This window comes from Chiloscyllium plagiosum, chromosome 9 (assembly GCF_004010195.1).
Source record: "Chiloscyllium plagiosum isolate BGI_BamShark_2017 chromosome 9, ASM401019v2, whole genome shotgun sequence".
Taxonomy (NCBI): Eukaryota; Metazoa; Chordata; class Chondrichthyes; order Orectolobiformes; family Hemiscylliidae; genus Chiloscyllium; species Chiloscyllium plagiosum.
The window spans coordinates 40,125,186-40,139,654 of record NC_057718.1 but is presented as its reverse complement, the minus strand read 5'-3'; the positions used below and the strand labels follow the sequence as shown (position 1 = coordinate 40,139,654).

Here is a 14,469-nt window from a genome sequence, read left to right as displayed (position 1 = left end):
GTCTGCTGGACACTCCTCCAGTCTCCAACATCCCTTTTCGGATAATATAAAGCAGAACACTACTGCAACAGCATATTAGGTACTACTGATAATCTTGATACTCACAATCTGATCAGATTATTCCAATTACTTTTAACAAGCTTTTTTCAATAGGTCAATTGGATACCATTAGTTAAATGCACTTCTACAAACTAACTGCAAAGTCAGGTGCTCCATTTCAGTGCTACAATTTTCTATCACTTTAATTTTCTGTATTTCAGTTAATTCTCAGTTTCACTGTAATGTTTAGTTTGTTTTAAATAAATCAACATACAGTTCCCATTAAGTATTTTACCTGTCATATTCAAGCAATGCACTCCAATTATTTATACAAAAAGCAACTCAGCAGGGATTGAAGTTTTTATTTAGTTATGATCAATAATTTACAATATTACAATTGGTTTTTGTCCACTGATAAGTGTGGAAATGTATCTGTACACACATTAGTGGTGTCTGATCACTGTTCATTTTGTTACTTATACAAATCCAAAATAAATTGAGGGAATAAAAACTTTTGTCTTAATATTAACAAAATAAACTCAAATTTTCCTTTGTGTGTAATACAGTTGCGATATAAGGCTTTTTTTAAATAGACATTATCACTATTCTTAGTAGAATGTTTGGATTGTTTACTGCTGGGAAAACAAGTTGCAAAATTCCTCCCATTTTTTCAGACATTCCAACAATGGGATTAGAAATTATAGATGTATGGACCATACAATGCAACCTTGTTCACTACATAATACCTTGAGAACAGACTTGCTTGAGCTAACATTTAATGTGCATGGCTACAGCAACATAATATGCCATCTTCTAGCAATAAAATGATATGAGTGAGCTTTGCTTCAGCTGTATGTAAATATGGCCATGCAAACTATTTGGGCATTAGGATATCTCACATAATAGAACAGAAATTGAAGAGTCTAACAGAACTTTCAGTACCCACCTATAACAATAAGTATTCAAGAACATGATTAATTGAAACATAAATGGCTCATTTACATCAAAACGATCCAAGCTTTTCACAGCTGGTCATAGCTGAAGACCTATTTAAATAAAGATTGGTCAATTCTTGTCACAAGGAGGATATGGCTTCAACTGCTTCTAACAGGTGCAGCACCAGGCTGTACTGCCCATGGTTTTCAGGTAAGAGTTCTATCAGTTTGTTCACCAGTTTAGCTGTTGCTATAATTGGCACATCTGTGTTCTGAAGATCATGAGGATCCTATAAATAGTAAAAGCAAGAAATCTGATCATGTACAATACAAAACAAGGATTACATAATGAGAACCTCAAATCTATGAAATTTAAGCTCTTCAAAATAGACTTTCATAGTGACACCTCGGATAGCAGACAATAATCAAACAAACAGTATTCTGATTATTCAGTGGATGAGAAGATGTGTAAAGTGTTAGCAAAGAGTGATTTGATCAGGTAAACTATTGATTATGCCATCTCTACATTATAAAGTTGCTACAGCTCTTGGTTGGCTTTAGTTAGAGTCAGATTACAGCATGGAAACAGACTATGGGGCTGACCAGATATCCTAAACTAATCTAGTCCCATTTGCCTCTAAACCCTTCCTATTCATATACCCATCTAGATGTCTTTTAAAATGTTGCAATTGTACCAGCCTCCACCACTTCCTCTGGCAACTTGTTCCACACAGGCACTACCCTCTGCATGAAAAAGTTGCCTCTTTGGTCCCTTTTAAATTTTTCCCCCCTCACCCTAATGTTGAACATGATTTAGTGCTTGCTTACTCATTGCCCTGGCCTGCCATCTGTCGCCTCCCATCACCTCAGAAATTAACACTCAAATGTAGGCTGAAACCTCAAAAAAACAATTCGTTCTGAAGATAGATAAATCTATCTAACTAGGCTGGTGATTAGGACGCTGGTCAACAGGTCACTGTACTCTCAGTTCACACTGACGGATTACAACAATTTTCAAGTCTTGATATTGGGGTTACGGGGGAAAGAGTTGGGAAGCACTTAACTAGATTGCTCCGTACAGTTGACATGGACTTGATGGGCTGAATGGCTTTAGTTTGTGCTTTGCTTCCTGACATTCCATTTAGCACAAAAAAGCAGCAAATTCAGCACAAGAAACACATTGGAGGTATGTATTTTTGGTATTTTTGCACTGGTTCTGAGGTCATGGTACATGTTTGAGAGCTAAAATACTGTTGAACATAAAGGAAGCGTACATAGCATCTGCTTCATCAATTATAATCCCTATGCAGAGTTGCTAAGGTACCTGAGCCAGGCAATTTTGCAGTAACACCAGGGTATGTAAATGCAACCAGACAAGCTGACGAGTTAGGTCTGTGAATCATGGCTTAATTCTTCCCACAAGTCGACATTCCTTATTTGAGCAAACAAAAATTTAGGAAAGTAATGCATAATTGTTTTCCTGCCTTTTATCTCCTGAGTTAACTCAAATAGTCAGCTGAATAGTAATCAGCCTTTAAACCTCCCTTTTCACCAATTTATGTACAAATCTGTTACGAGTTAAATCTGGTACGCTTGATTCACATTAATGGTACCTTATCTGTCACAGGCAAGTAGTTCAGTCATACACTTAATCACTGAAAAATGTGAAGTCAACATTCAGTTCTTATAAAAACTGCGGATGCAGATATTCAAAATTAAACAAACTCCTGAAGAAACTGAACAGGTCTGGCAGCATCTGTGGAGTCACTAAGAGTTAACGTTTAGTCTGAAAGGATTATTCAGAAGTCCAATGGATCTACGGGTGACAAGTGATTGTTATAAACTTTTTCACTATACGTAAAGTGAAAATGTCAAAGCTCCCAAATCCCATGCAAACCAGTTCATGGTTTTCCATTAGATTTTCTTAAAGCAAACAGACACTAAGCTTTAAAAGATGATTTTCTTTTAAAAGGATTCAGCAATAAGACTACAGCTACTTGATGTACTGGTGCTTTTCTCATTACTGTATTTACTATGGAATTATCCTCAAAGAAACAGTCAACATGTTAAATGCTACTTTGTTTCACGCATAGAACCAAGTAACACACAGAACCAGATAATTGATTTTATGTTCTGCCAAATGAAAGTTTAGAGAAAGTTAATGATTTCAAAGTTTTTCTTAAAGTCAAATCATTTTTGTTCCCTAATCATAGAGTAACTGTAATCTTATTGCTGAATGTTTTAAAAATCAGTATTAACTTTATTGATAAAATAGATCCAATACTCACCATAGCCTTAAGCCATGTACACAACACTGGTGGGAGTCTGGCCAGCAGCTCCATGCCTTCCTTAGTCTGAGTATGAAGTAAAGTATATGCAAGTCTCTGTCCTGTCAGTACAAGGAGTTGTGATGCCAGAACCTCTTGATCATGTACCTGCAGAAGGGCCTGGACAGATGATAAACAAAAATCAGATTATAAAGATCCAGACTGAAATCCTGTTTAACTGTCAATATTAGTCCAACAAATGTCCCAAATTATTCCACTACTACATGGATAGCATTCATTAAAAAAGATAGCATACACCAAACAAACTTAAATTATTTCCATTGTACAGCTTTATAAGTAAGTTTGAAATGTTTAACACTTAAAGGCTCTTTGTAGAGAGGGCTTTGCAACTACATTTCCAAGTTCTCCATATACAATCAACTATAAAAGCCCATACAAGCTAGCCATCTATTCCTTGGTCCCACTATCACATGTAATGGGTGCTGGCTATTGTAGGAGATGCCACTTCAACAGTGACAATAATTGGAAGACTGGGTCAGAGTGTGAAAAAAGGCAAAGGCAGACCAAGTTTGCATTTGCAACCTCAGGTTTTAGAGCTGGAAGTACTTTTGAATCATAGGCAGTGTTGAAAGTAGTATTCTGAGTCAAGAGTACAGAATAGAGGGTAGGACCCAACCTTCAACATCATACAACATTATCCATACATGACAAAAGGTCCTGTTAGCAAGAGCAGGAGTTGAGTTGCAAGTTTTATAGCACAGAATTTAACGATTTCACCATACTTTCTGTCAATCAAAGGATTCTGATCTACATTTATCCCTCAAACACCATTTCCAAAGAGAGATCCTCTCCCTTTTTTCTATTTGTAAGTTTCCTACGTATAATTCGTCTGCCATCTTTGCTTCCATAATGGTGACTATAGTTCAAAAGTAATTCAATAGTCAAAGTATTTAATGACACATAGGTGGATTTGAAGGGCAATATATAAACACAAGGACCTGATCTGTTGGTGACCTTAAGCAGGTAATTAAAACTGCCACCGAATCAGATCCACTATTATTCCATAGATTTAATTCTCAATAATGTTGATCATCAGTTTGGCTACTGTCTCATTAGTATTTGTAGACCTTGCTGTGTAAAAAGATATTATTTGCCTAAATAACAGACTACAGTTCAAAAACAGTTCACTAGCTGCAAAACAGTTTGGGATGTCTTTAGAATATGAAAGGCACAAAATAAAATCATTAGTTTCTAATTTATTAGTTGTAATAAATGATCCATCCAGTCTTCCTGTTTAGTGAAAAAATACAACCAAGGAAATGACTTGGCAACTCCATTAATTAATTATATAGTTTAAATAAATGACTCAAAGTATAGATGTGTGTGTTACCTCTTCACCAATATGGTCAATTCCATGATTATACAGCTCACATACATAATGTCGGCGGATAACATCCTCATTCACTTGGAGGTTCTGAGACAGCTCCACTGCCACTGACGGCCAGTCTTCATTTTGTTCTCTATGTGATTGCTGTTTAGAAGTACATTCAGTCTTTGGAGGTTTGATTAGTTCTTTCACTGAAGCACTGACTAATTTCATGAGGAACTGGAAGACAACAATCGATAAGTTATTGCACTAGAAAGTATCAGGAAATAAGACAAAATGCTACAAACACATTGGTCCTTTGTTTTTCCTGATGTATATTTGTGAATGGCTTCAGTTCTGGAACACTTTACATGTTCAGTGACCTATCAGCATAACATGACCAAATTAGTACCACATTAATGATAGTTTTTGTGCTGTAGACTTAGGTACTCCAACCAACTTCATATAATACGACTGAAGTTGAATTCATGCTAGAAATTAATCAGTTTCTAAGCAATTATAAATTGAAACTAAGTTTTTAAAACCTTATGGTTGATGTAGTTTGCAATCACTGAAAACTCAAAACTGCACCTTTGTTACGAAGTACAGAATTTAAATTTTCATACAAAACATTTGCTTTGTTAGTGTAGTTAATGAAGCAAATAATTCAAAATGACAGTCTTAGAGCCACAATTTAGTAAATGATTTGCTTACCTGCTGTCTGAGAGACACTATATTAGGATCCATATCTCCACTTGGCAGCAGCTGAATTGAAGTTAGCTCCTTGAAAAATGCATTTTTACCCTGGAAGTAAAGATGCAGCATAAAATGAGACATTGCTTGTCCAGGACAACAATTTTAACTTTCAATTATGAATGGCAAAAATTCTTAAAATTCATTCATTAATTTATCCTTTGAAGCAACTTCACTTCCATTTCAAAACAGTACTGAATGGTTAGATAACAGTAATATGTAATAATACACATACGGAACATGGAAGGAAATAAAGTATAATGAGTGCTATGTGGACAAATTAATAAGTGTTCAGATGTATATTTTAAGAAAAGCAAATACCAAGTAATAGTTAAACACATGTATAGCAACGAACTTAGAACTTTTAAAACATTAGACTGCAAAACATTAGACAAAAAATAGGACAATACCTTACTGTCAAAGAGACTAAATATTTTGACAGACTTCATTCCAAACAGCATTATTCCATGCATGATAACAGCCAAAATATAGTGGTGCTGAACCAATGGGTAATGAACATGTCTTTGTTCTAGAGCCAGATCCACTATTGATGTTGGGCCTTCCACAGATGACCACGTATCTTCTATGTCTAGAGATGGTTCCTTCATTTCATCACTGCTAACTTCAGCCTAATAACATAGATCATATTAAAAAGGGCAAATTAGTATCACATAAAACTTTGCAACAATATATAAACAAAACAATTAAACCAGCATATTTCCAATTAATTACACAATATCCAGCAAAAACAAACTGATCCATGTTGGTATTAATGCCTCTTTTGAATCTCCCTCTATTCTCTGTATCAAAATCTTTCAACCTTTTTACCTTTCTCCTCTGGTGTTTAACTAGCTTCCTTGAAAGGCATCTATGCTTTTGCTACAACTGTTTGCAAACATGCCCAAAAACAAAAATTCTAAATTCCTTTGATAAAAGGCATTTCTTCAACTTATCCAGTTTCATTAATTTAATTAAGGTTCTTAAAATTATCACCATGTTACATTCTCTACTTGTAAATGCAGTAATTTTTGTTTTCACATGGTCTTGTACAACAATATGACAAAATGCTATTTTACACATTTTTTACCCTTTGTAAACAATGCATCATTATTATTGTTTATCACAAGATGGCATAAGAATGCTTATATGTTTTAAAATGTCAACCTTGCTCATGAAGATTTATTTGGAGCATATGATACATAGGAACATGAGAGTTAGGAGAAGTTAACCATTCAGTTCTTAAAGCCTGCTCCACCATTCAATAAGATCACAGCTGATCTTATGTGTTCCACAGTACCACCAATCCCAAGTAACGGTTAGGTAAGGGAATCAACGAGAACCAAATCTTCCACAAGAAAAGATATACTTGCCATAGGAGGAGTGCAGTGAAACTTCACCAGTTTGATTTCTGGGATAGCAGGTTTGTTATATGGGGAGAGATTGGGTCAACTGAGCCTGTATTCACTGGAGTTTAGAAGAATAAAAGTAGTTCTCAATGTTACATATAACATTCTGACACAGGGGTATGTTTTCTCTCACTGAGGCCTCCAGAACAGCCACAATGATGTTGAATAGTGGAGTGGGCATAAAGGGCTGAACAGTCTGTTTCTGCTCCTATTTTCTATGGTTTTATGTATCTACCAGCCTCCACCTTAAAAATATTCTAATACCTCCAACATCGTGGGGCAGAATTCCAATGTCACTGCAAACCCAACTAAACACTCATTTCCGTCTCCACCTACACAGTACACAATATAAATTTAGGACTAATTTCAAAACAACTTAGCACACTCTATTGCCAAGGTTGTCAAAGCACATCTTTAATAATATGAAGATGCCAGACAAGACTGGAATATTTACATTTTTCACATGCTAAAGCCAATCTCATGATCCTAGAAAATCCATTTCTAATGTTTCACAATATATATATGTTTATGACCATTGCTGTGGAGACCAGACGTCTATGCCTGGGAACTATTCCTTTCCTCTAGCATTCAACTTCTGTATTAAACACTCCTGGTTTCAGAAGAGATAGCAATGAGTTTAAAAATCCCACTCATGCAATTACTTAATTCCAGTTAAAATTCCTATTGTTGCCAGTAGCAGCCTGTTCAAGTTCGGGATACTCAGGTTAATAATGTCCCATTATCTGGTCTCAAACACACTAATAATTTGGTGGGCTGTTCAAGACCAAATACAAAAAAATCTCAACAGCTTCTAAATTGAAGGAATTTCAATCCCATTGGCTATATAGATTGAAATACAAATCCCAAAAGGTGGAAACAACATTCTACAATCTGTAAAAATTAATCCAAACATGTTAACTCTTAAAATGTAATGCTATTTCTTTACCTCCATTAAGGTTTGAAGGAGCAATGAACAAGAACCAAGGAAAGAAGTGATGGAGGTATCACTCATGCCAACATCCTGTCCAGAAAAGAAAAATCAAACTTTATAATCAGACACTTAAAAATCAATCAGCATTTCCATTTGTTTTAAGAATTTTCATGGCATGTTTCGCCTCATACAATCCCAATGTCCCAAACACAAGTCCATGCTGAATGAGTGGCCAGATGATCAGATTCCAAGCTTATGGTAACAGGATTTTACAGTACAGGAGGCCATTCAACCCATCATGTCTCCAAAGAGCTACCCAGGTAGTCCCATTATCCAGCTCTATGTGCACTGCACTCTGAATTCATCACTTTCAAGCATATGTCCAGCCCCTTTTTAAAACTGCTTTTAGAATTGGCAGAACATTCCAAATCCTAATAACTCTCAGTCAAGATGCTTCTCATCTCAATCAGAGCTCTTTTGCTGATTGTCTTGAAATTGTGATCCCTATTTACTAACATAGCAACTAGGAGAAACTGAATAACCTTCTTCACCCTGTCAAAATCGCTATATTTTGAACACTTCAACAAGGTCAACACTTCTGCTGTAAGCAGAATAGGTCCAATTGCTCTAATCTTTCCATGTGTCTAAAATCCCTCGCTCTTGATATCATTTTACTAAATCTCCTTTGCACTTTCACGAGGGCTTTTAACAATCTTCCTTAAATAAGGTTTGTAGAAGTGTAGCATCACTTCTGCACTTTTATACTCTATGCCTTATTTATAAACCCAAGGATCATATAAGCCTTCTTAATAACTTTCATCTTGCCTAGCCACATTCTGAGAACTATGCACATGAACCCCAAAGTCCCTCTGCTTCTGTACTCCCCTCAAAAGTTGCACCACTGGGCCTATATTGTCTCCAAGTTTCTTCTACCAAAATGCATTACCTTACATTTCTTTGCATTGAAATTCATCTGCCAGGTATCTGCCCATTTGGCCAACTTGTCAATTTCTCTCTGAAGTCACCCAGAGTCATCCTCACAATTCACTATTCTCCCAAGCTTGGTTATCATCTACATATTCAGAGACTTTGCTCCCAAATTGTTCTTTTATAAATTATAAGAGCCAAGGGCTCCAACAACGATCCCTAGTTTCAACTTTTCTCCAGTCTGAGAAATGCCCATCTACAAAAAACCCCTGTCTTCTATTAGCCAACTTCTAATCCATGTTGCAAAGGACTCAATCTCAAATATTTTTAATTTACTAACCAACCTGTCATATGCACTATAGGTCCAAATATACAACATCCACAGCACTACCATCATCCACTGCCTATATCACCTCATCAAAAAACCGAACAAAGCTTGTCAGACATGATCTCCCCTTAAAGCCATGTTGACTGTCTGGTTTTGATTTTTTTTTAACACTCACTCAGTTGGCTGAATACAGAGCTTCACAAGGTGCAAGATTAAGGCCACAGTTTGCAAACTCCACTTCCGAATTTATCTGCAAGTCTTGGCAGAACATTCAACCCTCACAGGAACCTAGTACAGTTTTATCCAACAGCACATGTGACTTCAATATTAAATAAAGGCAGAAATCCATTGGGTTAAGTTATACATTTATTTAAGCTGAATCAAAGACTTCAGCATCAAAATTAGATTTAAAAGTTATCAATTTTTTAAATAAAGCTTTCTATATACTTGTTAGAACCCTTGCCATTTTTTCATGATTTTTACTTTTTTTTGAAATCAAATGTTTAATAATGAGCTGAAAATGACTGACGGACTTTGATACAGCTTGGGTTAAAAAGTACATATGAAGACAAGCTTTGTTTATTTGAGAGGCCAGGCCTGAAGGCTAATTGCAAGCTAGGTCTTGATTAAAAGGGTCTAAAAGACAAACTGACTACCAGGAACTGCACTATATTTAAAGAGATTCAGAAGTTGGTCATTGACGAGGTCAGTGCCTGCGTGTTGGTTCCACCAAGTCTGAAGGAGACCTCATATTCAAACAGATGGCACTTGTGACTGAGGCCTCAGGGACAGTCTATCAGAGCGGAACCAGAGCAGACGATGTTTTCTGAGAGATAGTTTTGGAATGCTGCTTCAACAGCATGAGGATTTAAAAGTTCCCTGCCTCATCTGATACACTAGGTCAATGGGTAGAAAGCGGAGTTAGAAGTATCAATGACTTCACTTGTGTGAACTGAGAAAGTGACGCTGATCAACATTTTAGCAAAAACAGCCAAGGAGTCCAATGCATTCTGAAGGACATTTTGGCCAGATTTGTTATTTTGCTTTACTTATCCCTTTAATAGTTGTTTATCTTCATGTTTTTCTGTGAATGGGGCTGAAAACAAAATGTTTCGGGTTTAAAGCATAGATGTTCATCCATTTACGTTGCTGTATAATTTACTCTATGATAATGTTAGATTGTATTTAATAAATTTTTAAAGTCTTAAAACTGGTGTCGAGATGAATTATTCATGAAGTCTGGTTCGGAACTACTGAAGTGACTATTTCGATGTCTTCAACAGTTTAATTTTACTATTTTGCAAATACTGAGGTCGAAAGGCTGCTTTGCTTCAGCTCTCTGTCTCTGTGATATGAAGTACAATTGTGCAATTTATTGGGCAGCGAAGCTGATTGAAACACTGCAGGTTAATCTCTCTTTCTTCTCTTTCCAGGTAAGGAAAAAATTAGTCTCCACCTGTCTCGGCTGGATTCAAGTTCAGGTCCCAAAACTTGATTTATATTATCCTAATGTACAGGATGAGGGCATCACTGGCTAGACCAGCATTTATTGCTCATCCCTAATTGGTCAGAGGGCAGTTAAGAATCAACTACATTGCTATGGGTAGGCCAGACCAAGTAAGTTTCCTTCTCTAAAGGACATTAGTGAACAATATGGATATTTCTGACAATCAACAATTGTCATAATTAGATTCATAATTCAAGATTTGTATTGAATTCAAATTTCACCATCTGCCACAATGGGATTTGAACTTGGGTCTCCAGAACATACCTGGGTATATGGTAACACCACTAGGCTGTCATCTCCCCCTGTCCCATAGCTTCAATTCAAAGTAAACAAAGAAAAGCAGGAAAGGTTTCTAAGACCACTGAAGATTCATTAATGCATTCCCCAATCTTTCAAAAATACTCACTCTTCTGCACAGTCTGTCTTTTGGCGCCTTGCCAACCTATTAAAACAACAACATTGAAAAGGGGCATCAACGCTTTTCATCAATAAAAGTTGAATGACAAGAAACCTTATAATCGTTCAATTACTTAGCATGTAACAAACTCAAGTGCTCCAGGGAAAGCAGGAATGAAAATCTGACAATTTACTTTAGTGATGCTACTACCTACAAGATCTGGATGTAAGATGTGATGATGCTGCTCCTTTAACAAGGTTATGTTGTTCTTGGTTTTTTCTCCCTGCAAGAGAAGTCGGAAAAGACACAGACTCCGAAAAGTCTAAGCTTGAAGGGTTTTGGGGCCAGTTTGGTTATAGCTAACAGATACTGCCTCAAGAAAAAGGCTTTCGAATTTTTGGAAAAAAAAACTTGTACAATGAAAGGGGAGTGGCCAGTTCTCCCAGCTCAGCTTTTCTCTGATTGGAAGTAGTCAGGCATTGTGAAGCTGCTGGACCCAAGAGAGGCAGGTCCATGCTGATCCTCCCTCTCTGACTTCTCTCCTGTGAGACCCTGTGTTTGATTTTACCTTTTGTGCCAATGAGTGTTTATGGGGATTGTAGCATGTATTGGAAACAGCATCATTAAGTTAAGTTAACCTGTTGGGTTTTCAGATAGATTAAGTTATTCTGTTCTCTTTTGTTTGTGTTTAATTCGATAATCTTGTAAATAAATTCTGTTTGAAACAAAGTGGTTTGACTAACTGCATCCCTCCCAGAATATCCACCTTACACCTGCCTAAAACAATTAGCAAAGTTACGGTCTGGGCTACTTTCTTGAAAAGTTTTGAGGGGGTCTGGCCTGGTCTATAACAAAGACAGTCAGTGGCATTACAGCAATTCAGAAGCACCTACTCACTGGAGCAACAGGATATTGTAGTTTGACCAAGATGTACAAAAATAAAATCCTTTACTTTTAAACAACAGTCTAAAGATATAGCTAGTATTGTTACCCAATCGCAATGAAGTATACTGTTAATATTTCAGTCTCAGCATTATTAATTAGTACACCAGTAAAATTTCAGACATCACTGATTTAAATGAAAATGTCCACTAGATGGCAACAAAAACAAAGACCATTCAGTTTGACCAAATTGTGGGTTATACAGACAGAGCTGTATAGCATGGAAACAGACTCTTCAGTCAAGCTCGTCCATACCAAACAGATATCCTAAATTAACCTAGTCACATTTGCCAGCATTTGGCCCTTATTCCTTCTAAACCTTTCCTATTCATATACCCATGCAGTTGCCTTTTAAATGTTGCAATTGTATCAGCCTCCACCACTTCCTCTGGCAGCTCATTCCATACATGTACCACCCTCTGCGTGGAAATGTTGCCTCTCAGGTCTCTTTTAAACCTTTCTCCCCTCACCTTAAACCTATGCCCTCTAGTTTTGGACTTCACTACCCTGGAAGGAAAGACCTTGGCTATTCACCCTATGCTCCTCATGATTTTATAAAAACTTTTATAAGGTCACCTCTCAGCTTCCAATGCTCCAAGGAAAATAACCCTAGCCTATACAACCTCTCCCTTTAGCTCAAACCCTCAAATCCTGAAAACATCCTTATAAATCTTTTCTGAACCCTTTCAACTTTCACAAGCAGGGAGACCAGAATGGAACGGAATATTCCAAAAGTGGCCTAACCAATGTCCTGTACAGCCACAACATAACCTCCCAACATCTATACTTAATGCACTGACGAGTAAAAGCAATGATACCAAATGCCTTCTTCACTATACTGTCTACCTGTGACTCTACTTTCAAGGAACTATGAACCTGCACTCCAAGGTCTCTTTGTTTGGCAACACTCCCCACGACCTGACTATTAAGTATATAGGTTCTGCCCAGATTTACCTTACCAAAATGCAACACATCACATTTATCAAAATTAAACTCCATCTTGCCACCCCTCGGCCCATCTGATCAAGATCCCATTGTACTCTGAGTAACCTTCTTGGCTGTCCACTTTTGGTGTCATCTCCAAACTTACTAACCATATCTCTTATGTTCACATCCAAATCATTTATATGAATGAAAAAAAACTGTGGTCCCAGCGCCGATCCTTGTGGCACACTGCTGGTCACAGGCCTCCAGTCTGAAAAGCAATCCTCCCCCACCACCCTCAGTCTTCTACTTTCGAGCCAGTTCTGCATCAAACGGCTAGTTCTCCCTGTATTCCACATGATCTAACCTTGCTAATCTGTCTACCATGCCAAACCTTGTCCAATTACGGACGTCCATATAGTTCACATCCATCACCCTGCCCTCATCAATCCTTTGTTACTTCTTCAATAAAATTCAATCAAGTTAGTGAGACATGATTTTCCACCCACAAAGCCATGACTGAAAACTCCTAATCAATAAGTGCCTTTTTCAAATACATGTAAATCCTGTCCCTCAGGATCCCCTCCAACAACTTGCTCATCACTGATGCCAGGCTCACTGGTCTATACTTCCCTGGCTTTTCCTTACCAACTTTCTTAAACAGCGGCACCATATTAGCTAACCTCCATCCTGCGGCACCTCACCTGTGGCTATCAACGATACAAATATTTCAGCAAGGGGCCCAGCACGTCCCTAGCTTCCCACAAAGATCTAGGGTACATCTGATCAGGTCCCAGGTATTTATCCACCTTTACGCATTTTATGATGTCCAGCCCACTTACCTCTGCAATAAGAACACTTTTCAAATTCCCGCTATTTATTTCCCAACGTTTTCTATCTCCCATATCCTTCTCCACAGCAAACACTGATGCAAAATACTCATTTAGTATCTCCCCCATCTCCTGCAGTTCCACATATAAGCGGCCTTGCTAATCTTTAAGGGGGCCTAATCTCGCTCTAGTTACCCTTTCATCCTTATTCAAATTAAGGTTTTTTTTAAATATTAGTTGTGAAATTTTCTGTTCAATCCTAAAATGCAGTTTTTTACAAACCCTGTGGTTGGTTTACAGTGCTCTTGTTCATGACGGGCTTTTCTGTTCTACATCACACTGTCATTTCTTGGCATTATTAGAAACAATGTACAGGGAGAAACATTGTCATATCTGTTTACTCAAACACATTTTGGAAGTTTGATTCAAGACTAAAGAGCATTTTATAATCTGTTACACTAATATCGTTTTTGACTTGATCTTCTTAATATTTCATCTTTCTTTTAATCATAATTTTTGTATTAATGATTTATGTAGTTAAGCAATTAGGTTAACACCAAAATAGAAATTAAATATTAAGCTTTACCTTATCCATTAGATAAGCAGTGGCTGACAGTCTCTTTACAATAAAGGTGTTCCACATCATTACAGCAACTCCTGCAAATAAAACACGACTTACTAAGGTGTAGCTGATTACAATGACTCAACCCAATATTTCATCTACTAAGAATAACAATATTAAAATGTTCAATTTTATGAAATAAGCTTGAGTTTAATATTTAAATGTTGTTTTATAAATATCTACAATTGAAATCATGCTTGTAACAATAGGGTTGTGGGTTTCATCCACTTGGTGGCAACATGGAATGATTTTCTGTCATCTGTTACTTTATTTC

General features: G+C 36.9%; 1 protein-coding gene across 2 annotated transcripts in view; it reads right to left on the bottom strand.

The window, feature by feature from the left end:
- Window positions 1–617: 617 nt before the first annotated feature.
- The window catches only part of rab3gap2 (RAB3 GTPase activating protein subunit 2 (non-catalytic)), a 95,337-nt gene continuing 81,485 nt past the window's right edge, over window positions 618–14,469 (bottom strand). For both annotated transcript variants that reach the window (XM_043695776.1, XM_043695777.1), the window contains 8 exons: window positions 14,160–14,230; window positions 10,887–10,922; window positions 7,734–7,808; window positions 5,792–6,010; window positions 5,343–5,432; window positions 4,653–4,868; window positions 3,263–3,421; window positions 618–1,264 (listed from right to left, as the gene is read on the bottom strand). In XM_043695776.1, the coding sequence (XP_043551711.1) occupies window positions 1,115–1,264; window positions 3,263–3,421; window positions 4,653–4,868; window positions 5,343–5,432; window positions 5,792–6,010; window positions 7,734–7,808; window positions 10,887–10,922; window positions 14,160–14,230 (1,016 nt within the window). In that variant the 3' untranslated portion in view covers window positions 618–1,114. The remainder of the gene's footprint in view (window positions 1,265–3,262; window positions 3,422–4,652; window positions 4,869–5,342; window positions 5,433–5,791; window positions 6,011–7,733; window positions 7,809–10,886; window positions 10,923–14,159; window positions 14,231–14,469) is intronic.